Genomic DNA, 17,737 nt, shown 5'->3' with positions numbered 1-17,737 from the left:
CAATTTGGAAATTAATAGACACGAGTAATGTTTTAAAAGTTCTTGTAATTGCACGAGCCTTAATTCCAAATTGTACGAGAAGATCGTGCGATTTTTTGTTTATAGTTCACTCAACAAAATTTCAGTAAAAAATGCGAAGCGACGCCGTTCATCTTTGTCTATTTGGCGGCCGATTTTCAGTCCATCGCGCAACTGAAATGCATAAAAAAGATTAGTTCTTACGGCTTTAAAATTTTATTTATATGTTTTTTAAGTACAAAATGATAGAAAATAATTGTTTTGACATTGTTTTGGCCGTGTTGCCATAGCGACTTAATTCGGTACTCCTACGGAGTACAATTAACGCTATAATTGTACTCCTCTCGACCAATCAGCGTCGAGTAATTTTGTTGAGTGTACTATAAATATATATATAAGCAATGTCTGCTTCTTCGAAGATAGGACGAATGACTATGTATTTATCGATTCAAAAAACTAATTTTGAATTTGTTATTTTTAAATCTTATTATCAACGGGATGGTACAGAAGGATGGATTTTTACGCCCTTATGCACTATCAGGGTCGTGACCATGAAAATAGTGGTCCGGTTAAGACCCTGTTAAAGGACGGAAATAGCAGCAGCAATATAACGTCACCAACAACAAGGAATTGATGGTTTTCACGACGGCCATGTTGGAGGACTTTTACAAAAGAATTGTCAGTGAATTATTTTTATGTCCTCCAACATGGCCGCCGTGTCTTTTGTTATGTAATTCTCTTGGGAATGGTTGAAAACCATCAATAGTGTCACCAACAAAATAATACCATCAAAATTAGCAGCAACTGTTTTATCATAAACAGAAGCAGAAAAAAATAACACCAATAGCAGAGACAACAAACGATGACTAACACCATCAGCAACAGAAACTACATCACTACCATCCATCCAGTACCAGCAACAACACCAAGCACCCACAACCATCAGCAACAATCAGCGACAACAACACTAACATCAAGCAGGAGCCCAACAACAGCAGCGGCAACGACAAGGGCAGCATGCATCAACGGCATGCGCAATACTACTACAAGACATGCGCATCAGACATGCGCGTCAGAACAACACCAATAGCAGCAGCAACGACACCACCATGGCCAAAAACAACGAAAGATCCAATAACTAACTAATATAACAGCCAAATAAAAATCTAAACTACTTGCAACCCGATTGTTAAGAAAGGGTTAAGAATCGGCAAGAGAATATGAACTAAGAGAAGGAATCCCCCCTATATAGCCTTGTAACCATCATGTGCACAGTTTGATGCTATTTTTAAACCATTTGCTTTTCTGCACGCGCATTTACTGCTCGCGCTCTACGTTTTTTGATTACGTTTTTGGGGTTTTTCCGTTATTTCGACTCTGCCCTGAATATGAATGTGCACGTCGAAAGCTTGGCAAATATGACAGAAAATTGAAGTACTAATTTGTTCAACTTTCTGGAGTGTTTTTACATTTATTTTCCAAAGCTTTCGACCTACATCGTCATCTTGAGGGCAGATTTGAACATTTGAACATAAGAAAACGTTGGCAAACAGTGTAGACCGCGCGCGTACTATGCGCGTGTAGAAAATCAAACGATCAAATAAATGATATCATTGGATGATATTTTTAGAATAGATTCTAAAAATAGCATCAAAGTGTGCACATGATGGGGCACGGGGATTCCTTCTCTTAGTTCATTTTCTCTTGGAATCGGGCTTTATACGCACGCTACTCAGTAATGTTAATAATAACAATGTAAATGTAAGGTAGGATCTATAGTTTACTGCTTCATGATTAAACGTATGACAAGAAGGTAAATTTGTCTGTTTTGGGGGGAGGGGAGGGGAAGACAAAAATCGAGTACAATACAGTATATGAATAGGACATACATGACACTCAACTATACAATTATTAAATATCTGATGAAAGGAAAACGAATAAAACTAACATATCTACCTTTCTTAACTAAAAATCCTTTTCTAAGCGTATAACACGCCAAAACATTAATGACTATAGAAAACTATCAAGAACAGCCTTACTACTTCATCTAAGACTATATGAAATGGCACTATTCCTTAATGAAGTTTTAGGTTAGTGTGTTTTTGAGTTTGGGTTAGGGTTAGGGTTTCGATTAGGGTTTCAGGACGTTATAATCAATAATCAATAATCAATAATCCAATAGTGCCATTTCATGTAGTCTTACATGAAGTACTAACCAAAAACCGTCACTTTTATAGTTTACGCATCATCTTCGTCGGATAACCTCTGACCACTAATACTAGGGCTTCGATTTCCACAGGGTGCCCCAATGGAGAATACCTCTTCGGATAACTCCTTGATGAGCGCACTGCTATCGGTATCAGGGAAATCCATGGTGTTCAAGTCGTGGTCCAAATTGACTCCCGGATTGAGTGAATTTAAGTTCGAGAAGGTCGACTCTATGATGTAGGGGTCCATGACTTTATTAAAGTCAAGGCTGTCAGTGCACTGCGCGCCATTATTAGGTGGAAAACTGCTCGAGCTGTAATTCAATGCCGAGTTCTTCAGAGAAGAATTATTTTCTCGATTCAGTGCCGGGTTCTCGTTTACGCTTGCCTTGTTGGGATTTGGGTTAGGTTTGGTTTCTTCGTTTTCACTTTCTTCTGAAGACGAGGACGAGGACGACGAAGACGAAGAGGAAGAGGAAGAATCGTCGTCGGATTCCGAGTCGTCTTCCGAATCACTTCCGTCTTCGCTCGACGCATCTTCGTTAGATATTCGTGCCTTCTTCGATTCGGTTTCTGCCGCTTCTTTATCTTCATCTTCTTCTTCTTGTTCCTCCTCCTCCTCTTCTTCTCTTTCTTCTTGTTCATCTTCTTGTTCATGCTCATCACCATCATTCTGTTCTTCAATCTTCTCATCCTGTTCATCGTGCTCAGATTCCTCGGATCCCGCGTCCGAGAGTGCGACACTTCGTTTTCTTTTTCTTGGTCGTACGATTTTTTCTTCTTCTTCTCCCTCGTCTTCTTTCTCCTCTTCCATGTCCACGTCTCCATTTACGATGACGCCGTTCTCTTGAGGCCTTTCCTGTATTGATTGTTGTAACACATTAGTATATTCAATATTATAAAAGCATTATCATAGGGATGATTGATCGAGGCATTTCTCTTGTGAATGTGAGCCTAAATGAGTCCCAAACACAAGGTATAGAATAGATTTGTATTCTTTGAAACGGCAGAGCAAACGGGCGCTAACACGGTACTGTATGAATTGACTCAGTACATATTATAAAACAATCATCCAATCAAATGCTCCGTCACAGCAACGTTACTTGAGACTTTTAGATGCGGCGACGAGTACGAGGACGAGATCGAGTACGAGTTTTTAACTTTTAAAGAGAGGCACTATCTTTTTGTAGTCGTGATCGTGTACGCAGATTAAAGCTTTAAATTGTAAAAAATCGGGAATCGACTACGATTCAGTGTTAACCACGTGCACAGGACCAATTTTAAAACTCGTACTCGTACTCGATCTCGTACTCGTCGTCGTATCTAAAGGTCGCTACTATAACCGTACGCGGCACTGTCATCGTAATGAATTAGCGACATCTTATAAACCAAACACAACGCACGAGGTAACATATCATCCAATCAAAAGCCTCGACACAGCTCCGTCACGGTAACGGTACCGCAGGACAAGGCACGTCATATTTCATTTCCTCTATTGGCTACTTTACTGACCTTTACGTCATCGATATGTTCGATATCAAAGTCTTGGTCACTTTCAGCTACACTAGGTCTGTTTCTTCTGCCACCATGGGTTTCTAGTCCATTGGTCATCTTATCTCCCTCATCAATCAGAGCCAGGTTAGTATGAACTAGTGGTGTCCATCGCAGGCAGTCTTCATCGAGGGTTGTACGATTCTGAGAAAGCACTTTTTCCATGTGTTTATCAATCACACAACGATTCGTACAGATCACAAACCTGAAAAGTTTCAAAGATTTTTAATTCCACAAGTAACATTTTTTCTTTTCTTTCTTGCTGGGTGCAAGAAAGGGACCGTTTAATTTTTACGGGCATGGGATGGGGGGTAAGAGGGGGATGGGATTTAGGGGGGCAATAGCTTCTGTACCTTGGGCGTAATGTTTCCCTCTTTCTGACCAAGTATCATTCCCTAGAGTATCATTTCTTTGTTTAACTGTTGAGCACGAGAAGGCACATGAATATTGATACAACTCCGTCGAACAAAGAGTCTCAAGAGAATGACAGGTGGTCTTAAATGGGAAATCATTACACCCAAGATAAAGAGTGTATTGTTAGATGTAATATTGCTCCTTACTTGCCGTCCCGTTTCTGCACCATGTTCAGTAACTGTAATGTTGCTGCGATATCATGAGGATCCATACCTGTAGCCTGGCTAATACCTGGATGTACATGAAACGAGTATAAATATAGTAGAGTGTACAGTACATAGAGTATAGTACATAAACATGAAGTTTATCTTCGAGTGGTGAAAATATGTATATATATGCCTAGGTATATAATGGGGCGTGGCGTGGTGTGGGTGTGGTGTGGTGTGGTGTGTGGTGTGGTGTGGTGTGGTGTGGTGTGGTGTGGTGTGGTGTGGTGTGGTGTGGTGTGGTATGGTGTGGTGGATATTTACCTCGGATGGTTACTTGGTTCTCTTTATTATGATACATGTATTCTAACAATACACTATTCCAATAGCTCCTGTAGCTGATCAGTCCCAGGTCTGATAACGGCTTCTCTGGGGACCCTGGTTGGGATTCTTTCCGTGACAACAGATAACCTAAGAACATAACACCTGATCAGCTCCATACTAATCGATACAGATAGGCCAAAACGAAAAGACAGACAGATAGAGGCATGCAGACAGAAATACAGACAAACAGTTCTATAGACAGACAAAGGCAGGCAGGCAGACAGACAGTAAACAGTGATAGTGATAGTGCTTACTAAAATCAATAAGTAGTCGTCCAAAGCCTTGTCTCTGGTAAGGTGGCAGAGTCATGATGCAAGACACGTTGTACTTTTGTTGACAAGACTTTTCCTGGAAAAACAATATGAACATCATCATCATCATCATCATCACCAGTACCACCTTTACCATCAACACTGAGAACTTCCAAAAAATTTGCAAAACCTTAAATCCTATTTTTGACAGTCAAATGGCCACCAATATCAATGTATCGCAACATGTGATTCTAGTCAATTGTGCTACTATCAAAACTAACCTTTGAGAAGTACCCCACAAGATGGCAACCTTTTCTGTCATTCTTGGTAAGCACGTAGAATAGGAAGGGCTCAACGTCGTAATACAGTGTCTTGTGGTCAAGAAACAGCTTAGCAAGAAGACACAGATTCTGGCAGTAGATCTAATCAAACATTCACAATGTAATGTATTATCATCATCATCTTCATCATTATCATCATCATCATCATCACTATCATCATTGTCTGCAGCAGCTACCTTATCACCATCATCATCACCACCTGGCTTCACTTGCATCATCTTTGTCAGCAGCAGCAACATCATCATCATCATTACTGTACCACATAACCACCACCCCCATCGTCACCATGATCATCATCATCATCAGTAGCAGCACAGCAGCAGCAGCACCATCACTATCTCTACCTCAATCATTATCATCATCATCTTATACTGCCTATTATCAACATCATCATCCTCATGATCATCACCATTATCAACACGACCACCATCATCATCATATCAACAGCAGCATCACCATCATCATCTTAAGCATCATCCATCATACCAGTACCACCAATATCATCATCATACAAGCATCAGCATCATTTACAGCAGCAACAGCAGCAGTAGCATCTTTGTTTAGAAAGAATAAAACTTGGCCAGTCGCTATGTGAAACCTAGAAAAAAATTAACATGCTCATCTGTGGTCAACATGGAGATGTGTACCTTATTCACAGCTCCGTCTACTTCAAAGACTGATATATCATCCTTGCGATAGATTTCATTTGCTGGTGGATGAAACCAACCGCATTTGGTCTGAAGTAAAGAAAAACAGAACAGGATTATGATTGGAGCTGTTACTTACATGTACAGTGTACATGTAACTAAGTATCAAATATTATAGCTTACCATATGTCGTTGTACAATACTAGCACTCTTCATGTACTTAAGACAGAATTCACAAATAAATAGCTTAGTTAACCTAACAAAAACAAACAAAGAAACAAACATTAATTTCATTTAACCACGAAACACCCACTGGGCTGATCTAACTCTGGGCACAGCTGTTCCCTTGAACCCCAAAATGAAAGGTTGATGCAAAATGGTAATTCATCACAGAATAAAACAATTTATTGTTCCAACTTTACCTTGCATATTCCTGAGGGTAAGGTGAAGAGTACCAAGTGGTGATCTCATAGCGTCCAAACTGGATCTTTGATGGAGATCTGGAGTTAGCTGAAGGTGTTAATACAGGGTTCATGTTCATACTAGAATTAGCTTTTTCTTGTGCTTTCTTGAAGAGTGCAAGGTCCCCTTCTGTCACTCCTGCAATAGATAAATAAATAAATGATAATGATTCGTTTGGAAATTTGATTTGATGAAAGCTAGATTACACTGTACTGTAATCCCTTATGCTACCCTTGTCACCCCTTGAATGAGTGTGACCTAGATGTACCACCACCATTCAACCTACTTATACCTACTCAAACCTAATTACCCAAGCTGAAATATTTATACCACATCAACCAACCTGGGGGTAGATGTGAATGTTTTCTGGGTGATGGTGTTGGTGGTTGTGGTGTGCATTGTGTTTTTTCTTTTTCTTTATGTACACTAGATGGTCTGCCAGGTCTTTTCTTGACTACGACTTCCTCAGTGACAGGTGTTGAGGGGGGACTGGGTGAGGCTTTCGGGGAGTCTAGTAAACTTTCAGCTTTTTCTTTTTCGGCTTTTTTTGTTTCAGCAGCGAGAGGACAAGCTCCAACACTAAAACAGTAAAATATTCATAATCAGATCAAGAACAAGTGAAACAAACCTTGAGACAAAAAATCTTGTCTTCTTTATCTAAATATCCTGGTCTATTACACTACTTAACTTTCAATCAATGCAAATAACTTACTTTGATAACGTGCTTCTATTTATTCTAGTGTTATCCTGTCTCATCTGTCTAGTTTCTCTACACTCTATGAAATTATGTCTGTTGGTGTCAAATAAGTGCAAGTAAAACCTCATGCAATAGCTATAAATCTTGTTAGAAATAACTGTCCTAATTTGTACCTTCTGTGTGAGGCAAATCTTCCAGTGATATGTCCTGTACTGTCACAGCCTGGAGTGGGACAAAGCCTACAAATGATGATTCAACAAAAAAATTTCAGATGGTCAACCTTTGTAAGTTTAATGTATGAAATCCTGTAAAATACATCATCATTTTTTTACAAGTGTGAAAACTACAAACTCCTTAATTAGAAAATGTCCAATACAAAATAATTTTATACAATTTTTGTTTTAATAATTGTTTGCATAAAGACTCATATCAGTGGTTTAATTGCCCCACCCCTGAGACAAAATCCTGGATTTGCCTAGGTGTATACATTTGCTACTCGTGATAAAAGTGAGCGGCAACAATGACAGTGAAGTAAAACAGAAACAGTAACGATATCTTACCCAGATGAGGGTGGTTCCGGTGATTGTGGTTGTATTTTTCTTCTTGGTGGTGTTACTATAGGTGTTTCAACATGGCCTTTCTTCTTGCGTCCAGGAGTCTTTGTCTTGCATAGAAAACAAACCCAGCTTCCTACAGTAGTAATAACACAGAACTAATGAGTTTGTTTGATGTTTCTCTCTCTCATCAAGAGGCTTTTCTTCACGTTCTCCAGTTTCTTCCTCAGTCCATAAAAATGTAATCTCTATAAAGGGTTAACCTCTCATACCTCCTTTTGCACTATAACATGAATTATTGGGTTACTATTTTTTTTTTTATAGTATCCTTTTTATGATGTAAAAATCTGAAACATCAGTCACCACCAACAGCAGTCTTTCTCAAGACTACACTCAACTGGATGATAACACTTGACAACAAACTGATTCTTACCGTTAGGCATCTCAGTCATTGGTGGATCAAGACATTCCATGTGGAAACCTTTATCACAAGCATCACAAAACAACAGATTGTCCTGGAGAACAAGAAAGTAAGTGTCTCCATTATTATAATGGCAGCTTATACATCATGTGTAGTTATGAGTAGTACATAACTCTAACAAATCTGCTCAAGACGGATCTTTTTACCTTGGGAGAAACATTTTCCAATTTAGGTCATGTGTCATTTTCTTTAGATTCTTGTAGATTCTTTGTTTGAGTTTTGTCCATGTAACTTCTCAAGCACAACCATTAAACAAAGAAATAATACTCTAGGGAATGACACATGGTCCGAAACTGTTGAAAAATCTTGTCTGGTGTTTTTGTATTGTTTTGTTTTGTACAAGAAAAAAAAAGCAATGAAACCAGAGAAAAACCATTCAATAACATGCAACATAAGCAGTTAAGCCTATTGTAGTTCTTACTGGCAAGATAGGCTGACATAAGCCAACATAAGCAGATGCAACTCCATTAAAGAGAACTACATTCTTGTTTCTCTTGCATGGACTTGTGCTTGTGCTTATGCATGCTTGCGTTGTCTTATTTTGCTAGTAAGAGCCAGGCTTTAAGAATAATTGACATCATATTAAAGAACTTACAGCTTCACCAGCTTCTTTACACATGGAACACGTTTTACATTCAATACACTGCCATGCCTCAGCTTTGACTCTCAATGTCAGTTCTGGTGAATACTTCAAGCATGATGGATGACCTTAGGAAATATTAAAAAACATCTTATTTTCAATCATGAAACAAGGAGTTGTTGCCAAGTCTCCCTAGACAAGCTAATGTTTAGTACCATTACATTTAATATTCTAATGGATGGGACAAATGATGCAATAATGCCTGGGACAGTGCTTGCAACAGGGAAATTACATTGTACTGTAAGTCCACTTTTGTAAGTGTTTTGTGCGATATAGCAGAAGAAGAAATGAGCACGTCACATGCAACAGTTGCATGGGAAGAAGCAAAATTGTAGGGAATATGGAATCATGTATCTGAGACTTAATCATTTGTGTACGTGTCTCAAGAATCATATACAATGTTCATTTGTTTATTTACCACTGTTTCCACAATCTGCACATGATATCAGCTCTTCTTGTTCTCCTTTTCTGTTCTTTTCACCAGATCCTAGACAAAACCCACACACTGGACTTGGATTGGCTTTTTTCTTTGGCTGATAACAAGTATATAATTGATTAATACATATCACATGTGTGTGCGTGGGCCCAAAACACACCTACAGTACACTGGACTACAATAGAGTGCACACACTAAATCCATGAATTTGATATTGACTTTTCTTGTGCATGGTCACTAGTTTGGGAGTGTCCGTGTCACAGATAATGCATATTCATTTATTTATTTTATCTAACATGTTTCCTTGAGAAGCCCTTACCATGGAACTAGAGTCCTATTCGTGCTCCCCTTATTGGGCCATTATTCAGATTCCTCTTTCTAATCATTCAACTATCTTATGTACATGGTGGTGGGGGGTGGGGGGGGGGGGGGGGGCATGTACCTTATATCTAATTACCCAATAAAGTTGTAAAAACAAGTCTAGGAATCAAGCCCAAGAACCCTGAAGCAAGTGTACCACTTCTAATGCCCACCCTTTCCTGACTGATTTCCTGACTGCTTTAGTTCAGCCAGTTCAGTTCAGCTTTTGTTTCAGGGTATCGGTAAAATGTAAAGGTTTTTTATCAAATGTGTTTTTGTCACTCGGTAAAGATCTATATGTTAAGTGTATGCTCCATCAAGTGTATAAGCAGATTAAAAAATCTGTCTCAGTTGGGTTCTCGGGGGACTCGAACCACTGACCTCTTGTTTGCTAGACGAGATCTCAACCACTCGTGTTGGGTAGGAGATCACACGTGGATTTGATTAAAATATAGATCTAACAGAACCTTCTCCCGTAAAGCCTCAGTGGCCGAGCGGTTGAGATCTCATCTAGCAAATGAGAGGTCAGTGGTTCAAGTCCCGTGAGAACCCAACTGAGGCAGTTTTTTTAATCTGCTTATACACTCGATGTAGCATACACTTAACATATAGGTTTTTTATCGTTTGGACTCACCTTTGTCAAAGAAGCCAGCCTGTAATTCCTGCCTTCCTTCAAGAAAATCCCATTAATCAATCCCTTTTTCAACACAGATTTCACATGAGAATGCACATCGGTCCTTGAGCTAATCAAATTACTATAATGTTCCTGGATGTATTTTTCAACAGCATGTATTGAACAGCCATCCTTTCCAATCTTTTCTAAAGCCTCTGTAGCATATGCTTGAAAATCCACTGGTTTTTCAATGGTACCTCTAACAATATTGGCAGCATGCATTGGATTCTTATAGGAAGACAGACCTTTAAAGGTAACTTTGAGCACTCTTCCATGTTTCACACAGAGTTCCAACTGTTCTGAGATTGTATCTTTATCCAGACCATAGCTAGTTTCTAGAACATGAGATATTCTGTCCTCACTTGGACGCTGCTTTTGTCCTTTTACTTTCTGAATCGCTGCGAGGATCCACAGGACATATTTAGGATCAAGGGTAGTTTCAGTGTTCTTGTCCTTATCTTTCTCTTTATCACTATGTCGACCTCTTGCCATGTTCACTGAAACATTAAAAACACGAAAATGCTATTTACAATAACAATAATATCATTAATCCAAATAATTAATAATGAATCTTTAAAAAAAAGAATTTTAAATGTACAGGATGTGTGCTGTGAACAGTAATAACATTGCATAGTACACAAGATAGTTGGCAAAACACAAGAGAAGTGGGTTTTTTTCCTCATTGGTTTCTTTTGTCTTGTTCTCATTTTATAAACCCTTCTTTTTACCACCTCTTTCTCTTTTACTACAATGAAGGACTAGCGTCCAAAACATCAGTTTTTTCATCTTTTCATGGTGTATAATTTACCCTTTTATTATTACTGTTTTTTTAGGAGAAGCACAAAGCATATACGTACTGCAGTAGCAGGGTGTTGTGTGCTTTCATAAAGTATGCACTCCCAACTGCGCATGCGATGCCAGAGCTGGAAGCAAAACGGAGCCTTAAGTCTCCCCCCCCTCCCCCGTCCCTTCTACACAAAGGAAATTTCATTTTGCCTTAGTTTAGGCTCTGTATGAAAACAAAATTCTGTTCCCAACCAAAAAAGTATCCTAGCTTTCTAGTACCATCCCTGTCCAACCAATACCAATATGCCTTATGCGTGAAGACAGCAAGACCAGGACAGTAGGGACTTTAAGATTTGCAAAATCTACGATGGCGACAACCAGAAGTAAAAATAATTTCTCAACACATTGTCAGTAAAGTCAACTCATCCACAGGGAAGAAAAACTTTGAAGGCACGAAACCCCAAAATGAAGTTGTTCACACTTCTGGTAGACGTTGCTGTCGCAGATTTTGTGAATCTTAAAGTCCCTAATGACACTAGGATGTTGATGCAAGCGCATTTTCAAAACAGTTGTCATGTGCATGTCATCATTCTTGCCATTGTAGTTCTCTTTAGTGAGAAAAAGCAACAATTGACATTCTAGAAAGGTCAATCAACAAGGATGGAGGCACGAAAAACTGTTTTGTATTTATTTGCATACACCATCGTTTTGGCATGATCATCCTCGTTGTCTGTCACTGCGTAAGGTTGAAAAGATTGATAACAGTTATTATAGTACACTCAACAAAATTACTCGAATTTGATTGGTTGAGAGGAGTACAATTATAGCGTTAATTGTACTCCCTAGGAGTACCGAATTAAGTCCCTATGGCAACACGGCCAAAACAATGTCAAAACAATTATTTTCTATCATTTTGTACTTAAAAACATAAATAAGATTTCAAAGCCGTAAGAACTAATCTTTTTTATGCATTTCAGTTGCGCGATGGACTGAAAATCGGCCACCAAATAGACAAAGATGAACGGCGTCGCTTCAAATTTTTTACTGAAATTTTGTTGAGTGAACTATAAACAAAAAATCGCACGATCTTCTCGTACAATTTGGAATTAATAGACACTCGTAATGTTTTGAAAGTTCGTGCGATTTCCTATACTAATAGCTAGGTGTTAATTAACATAAAAGATTAAAAGATGTAAAGTACTTAATTAAACATAGTGTTTTCTAGTAATTCTGCTAGCTATTACTTAATTATTGCTTAAATTAAGCTTAAATAGCTAATTTAGAGTTTAGACTAGCTGCTAAACAGCTAAGAAATAAAAACTACGTCTACACCATAGAATGAGAGCGAAATTGTATCCGTTTGACAGAACCAAAATAGAAGAAATTTCAACTATTTATTCAAATTTTATTAAGCTTTTGTCTTAGAAAACATGAGCGTTAGGGTTTTATTGATGCAATTCTCACAGCAACAACAACAAGTGTTTCTTTATCAGCAGGAAAAGCATAAGAAAAGAAATAATAAAAATGCTGTTAGGAAAATAATCAAATTTTGCCGACTAAAGAAGCTGAATTTTCTATTACTAACGAAGAAAGCTTTGCCAAACTTTAGCTTGTGTTTATAGTTTTTATCGTAATTTTACATACAAAACTCACCTTTAAGTTCAAAGGACCGTAAATATTAATCTTCTTAAGACTAATGCTGTTTTAGAAGGCATAAAACGTTGGATTTCATGTCAAAAACTCTTGTGTTTTTGAGTAAAATTTTAACTCTTTTCAAAGGCTTTGCATATGTCGCCAAATGCAGTTACTTAATGCATGTTGGGAGAAAACACTAATATCATTGTAGATACTTGTTATAGCTTTCGTTCATTTTAAAAGTATAATTTGACAGAAAAAATACAAATATTTATAAAAGTATGTTTAAAACTATTTGAGGTCTTAAGATAAGTAAAATTACATATGAAGCTTTTATTAAGATTAATATTTGTATGACTGTGGTGATCGATTAATACTTTCTCTCAACATGGATAGGCTGACGCCATCTTGCTTCTTATATCAATATCTGATTGGGTTAAAATTTGGACCACAGGAAACCCATACTTTGTATTTTTCAAAAGAGTCGTTTAAGTCTCAAACCTTGGTAATCCGAACAGATGTTCGTTTACAGGGCATATTATTTCAACTCAAACTAGACTGCTCTTTGCGGTGATCAAGAGAAGGGCTAGCACTAAGACGCAGAGAACGGTCAGTTCCCCTCTCCTACAAGAAATAAGCGCGCGATTAAAAAAAAGTGTCTAAATGACAGGCAGACGTTCAAGGATGTCAAAACACAGAATGGCCGGCAGCTCCATTTGTTGTTAAAAACCCAGCCCATTTTGTTGCCATTAGACAAACCAAATTATATATTCTATCATAAATAAAAAGACTTAAACGATTCCAAAGTACATTTTATTAAATGGACTAAAATTATTCGCCTCCAATTTCAGACAATAATTTCGATCCCGCCACTCAGTGACTGCCGGGCTTGAAAATTTAATTTGTGTTATTTACCGTTTTTTCCTGCGCTAAAGTCGAATCACTCGATCCCTATTACACGAACCAGGATATTGCTCATACACCTTTAAGAGTACGGCACGTCTGTACCTACCACTCACACAAGGTGAATTGAAAGTCGCGCGCGAGGAAAATAATCAGTTCAGCCGTCCTGTAGCGGACAGAAATTGTGTCCAGGACTGGATTACGATTTGTACCTTTGATGAGTTTTTCACAGTCACACAGAATTTACTCTTTATGACCTTTGAGTTTTGGAAATTAAAAGAGTGGCTTTAGATAGTTTGCGTAGGGAAACATCAGGATACGGATGAGGACTACATCCCGGGCGGAGAGTGATACATGTAAAATACAGTAAATGTATGTAAATTGGGCTGTGAGGGGGCCGTGAAATGCACTCTACGCCCGCGATTTAGTCTTTTCCTCAAAACACACAGTTGAATCACAAGCTAAGCCCTGTTTTTCTTTATCCTTCCAGTTTGTTGTATCACGAAGCAATCTTGGTGAACCCTGAGCTAATGAGGATGGATTTTTAACCGCTAAACTCATCATGGACGAAGCGAGGAGCAACAAGTTTAAGACGAAATTGTAAAAATATATCAGCATTTAAAAAAATAGGTGTGTAAGCACAAAAAGACTAAATTGAATATGTTTGGTGCTTTTTGTTGATTGAACGCCTAATGGAATTAATGGAATCGAATTAAAGTTCCTTTGAAAATCATAAGGGTCCATTTTAATGTGTTGATTTTCGCAAACCTCGCTAACTCGTTCTCCTTCACACTCTTCACTACAAGGAAGCACTCTCCTTTAAATGTAATTTGTAAAATAAGCCTACGTCGCCTTGGTGTCCTTTTGAGTGTTGTGATCTTCGTATACATCGCCCCACCCCCGTACTCCTTCACACGCTTCAGAAGGACGCCTTCTGTCGATGTAATACCATAGAGAAAAGAGTCATGAAAACAAGCTTACTTTCGTGTCCTTTTGAGTGTTGTGATGTTTGTAAAACTCCGGCTGATTCAAACTCCTTCGATTCACACGCTTCAGAAGGACGTCTTCTGTCGATGTAATGAAATACTTGGTGGTGAATATGAGAACTGACTCGGTGAATGCAGAACAGGTTTATAACTATACTACTAAAGACTAGATTAGTCTATACCTTGATTTTTTCACAGTCACACAGAATGTACCCTTCGTTATGATCTCTTCATATGCTTTGAGTTTTGGGAATTAAAAAAGTGGCTTTAAGTAGTTTTTCATAGTGAAAGATTCAGGATACGGATGAGGACTACATCCCGGGCGGAAAGACATAGAGGTAAGATACAGTAAATGTATGTAAATTGGGCTGTGAGAGGGCCTTGAAATGCACTCTACGCCCGTGTTATAGTGCTTCAGAATGCTCATATTTCCAATGACCCCCAGCGTTTCAGTTTGACTTTGATGGGAGATCGAGAGCAAGCAGATAAATCTTTAGACTCTATTGAACATGTCCATAGTCTTTGAAAGAATATTGACTCATTGATCATCATGGTAAACCGACTCCCGTACGAATAACAATCGCGAATAATTCGTACGGGAGTGAAAAATGTTGTTAAATATTGGCTGAACCGACTCCCGTACGAATAACAATAGCGAATAATTTGTACGGGAGTTGTCAGAAATTCTATCACGTGACATTTCCCGCACATAGCAAAAAGAAAAAGTAAAAGCTATGGGGAGATTGGATAAACTGTTAGAAAAAAATGATCCGTGAAATTTAATGCAAGTGAAAAAAGAAAAATGCTCATTTTTTCAAAAGGTGGTATTTGGACTTGAGTCCACAACAGAAATAAAAAATAAAAAATATATATAATCGATTGTAATGTGCCATACCCCCGAGACATCCGCAGAGCTGAGGCGGCGTATGGACTTCGGACCTGACGGCAATTAAATCCTTCTGCCCTTGGGTGTACGAATTACGCAAGAAAATGTTCTAGCCGAAGCATCAGGGGAGAGACCAGCCGGCCCCCAGACCATATCGGCTAATCCCTTGCATCTCTGCCACGCACGGAATCGGTTGAAAAAGTGATGTTAAAAAGCCTAGTCTATCTGGTGCATTGTTTTCACGCCTATTGTTATGCTGATTCCGTAGGTTCGTGCTCAGTCGAAAAAACGCGGGCATCGATCGCCTCGCAGATACCAAGTCAAGCCCGGCAAGGGGGATTGGTATTTAGATGGGTGACCTAAACGTGATACCTACTCAAACAAGATTTTGATCGTAAATTTTCTTTTTCTATGCAGTAAACTGAACAAGGCTTGAAGTTTCTCTAGAAAATAATTCTTTGAATCGAACAGAATTTGTTACAGAGAATCTAAAAACAACTTGCAGAGCCGCACTTAATACGCGCCTCGTCTATATATATTTGTTGTATTTTGTTTTGCGTTTGTTCAAACATATATGTAAGTTTTCGAGTAAGTTTTCGATTAAGAAAAAGGTCCTTTCAACTGATTGTGAAATAGTCATGGTAGATCTAGATGGTCGTTCAGTGAAAGAACCTTCGAAACTCAGTCATAATCAATTCTTAAACTGCCATGTTAATTTCATTGGTTTTCTTTTGATCTGCTTTATTTATAAATACAGATCTCCCGCTCATATTTCATCTACTACATAAATTTTGGTCATGGTTAAAGTTGACCAAAATATGCAGCTTTTGAAAGTTGATCAAGGTCGTCATCGCGTACAATTCGGGGTCACTTCCGGCGACTTTTACTCATTTGCATATTCTTGTCGGAGCGGCTATCACATTTCATGCGTATTTACATCGAGGGATTACAGAGAACAATGTTAAATTCGTACTTTCAACTCTCGTTGGCAATAAGGAAGAAGCATCAATAAAAAATGTAACATCGAAAAATAAAAGTAATACAACGATAGTTTGCTTTGCTTTATTCTTACCTCTTAGCTACTGATCGATCTAACGATTTTCTTTGAGTGAATTCAGTCCCGAAATGGCGTCCTCTTGTATGGAAAGTAGGACATTGAATGAAGAAACGTAATGCTGTGTCTTAGTAGTGCCTTTCATAACAAATGTAACATCGGAAATTTGATGTACATTCACTGCCTTAAATAAATTCTGCATTTGTTCCTTTCTCCTTTTAATGTGATATACGATTTCTTGAAGTATTTGTTTAGTCATCTGGGAGGCTAGTTCTACGATGAGAGTCCAGAATCGCTCGAGAATCGCGTTAAATTTACAATCGTTTTTCTCCTTCTTCGTCCGCCATATTGAAAAAATTGACTAGCCAGGTCCCTCGTTGCTTTGGAAACAATGCTCTTAGTCACCAGTTTCTATTCAAGACTCATCTTTTTTTTACCGAGAGAACAGAGATTTCGAGGTTTGGAGTCAAGGAATCAAACCGCGCAAAGCCTGGGTCCAAAATTGTTCGCGGGAAATCTTGAAATTTATTGTCAGCGCGGGTAATCATGGCATATTCAATAAGGGGACAAAGAATGATGAAAACGTTTGTAAAAGCTTACAGAGTAACGATTCCGGACTTGTAAAAAGACGAACAAAAGGTTAACAAGGTATGGCAGAAAAAGCCTGTTTCAATTTGAGTGATGGCGAGGATAGCGTGCCACCGTGGGCAGTCATAGCGCCACAATACATCAATGTAATAAGACCATGTGTTAACACAACAAGCCGTCATTATATTTTGGAGTACAACGGAGAAGCACCTTGGCAATGGAGAAAATTACAGCCGTCTTATCCAGCTATATACCTAAATGCCATGAATGAAAGCCTGAGACCCCTGGGATATACAAATTCTTCTAAGGCACACAGAGTGGGGACGCAATTAAAAACCACAACATATCGATTCAACAAAAGAGTTGGAAAAATGAATTCAAAGTCAAGAAAAATGACAATATCATCATCTTGGTTCCAAATGGTTATTCAAGAGAATGAGATCAAAACTGTACCTGAAAATGTTATCAAAGAAAAAGAGGAGGAAATGAAAAAATTACAAGAGGAGCTAGTGGAGGTGAATAGGCATTTGACACATCAAAGTGCAAAAGTGCTAGAACTGTTGAAGGAATCTTTGAGTTTCAACGAAGGAAATGACAGTTTAAAGAAATATAAGAAAGAATTAATAAACAAAGGGAA

At 38.3% G+C, this 17,737-nt stretch overlaps 1 protein-coding gene across 3 annotated transcripts; it reads right to left on the bottom strand.

The window, feature by feature from the left end:
- Positions 1–1,780: 1,780 nt before the first annotated feature.
- Positions 1,781–16,887, bottom strand: LOC116308510 (histone acetyltransferase KAT6B). 3 transcript variants are annotated; one of them, XM_089031240.1, is made up of 18 exons: positions 16,531–16,887; positions 14,568–14,653; positions 10,224–10,759; positions 9,212–9,326; positions 8,749–8,861; positions 8,106–8,187; positions 7,679–7,808; positions 7,292–7,357; positions 6,765–7,000; positions 6,382–6,559; positions 6,143–6,215; positions 5,960–6,049; positions 5,253–5,393; positions 4,975–5,068; positions 4,661–4,807; positions 4,337–4,421; positions 3,738–3,981; positions 1,781–3,084 (listed from the first exon to the last, which is right to left on the bottom strand). In XM_089031240.1, coding segments are annotated over exons 2-18 (3,159 nt in total). In that variant the 5' UTR covers positions 14,569–14,653; positions 16,531–16,887; the 3' UTR covers positions 1,781–2,256. The 3 variants fall into 3 exon arrangements, with proteins under 3 accessions (XP_088887366.1, XP_088887367.1, XP_031574809.1); XM_089031241.1 differs by lacking the exon at positions 14,568–14,653; XM_031718949.2 differs by lacking the exons at positions 14,568–14,653; positions 16,531–16,887 and adding an exon at positions 12,702–12,841.
- Positions 16,888–17,737: the final 850 nt, after the last annotated feature.

Source organism: Actinia tenebrosa, unplaced genomic scaffold (assembly GCF_029948245.1).
Source record: "Actinia tenebrosa isolate PJP-AT-01 unplaced genomic scaffold, QUT_ActTen_1.0 PGA_scaffold16__25_contigs__length_10494907, whole genome shotgun sequence".
Lineage (NCBI taxonomy): Eukaryota > Metazoa > Cnidaria > Anthozoa > Actiniaria > Actiniidae > Actinia > Actinia tenebrosa.
The sequence above is the reverse complement of the archived record's forward strand: the minus strand, read 5'-3'. Positions and strand labels throughout refer to the sequence as shown.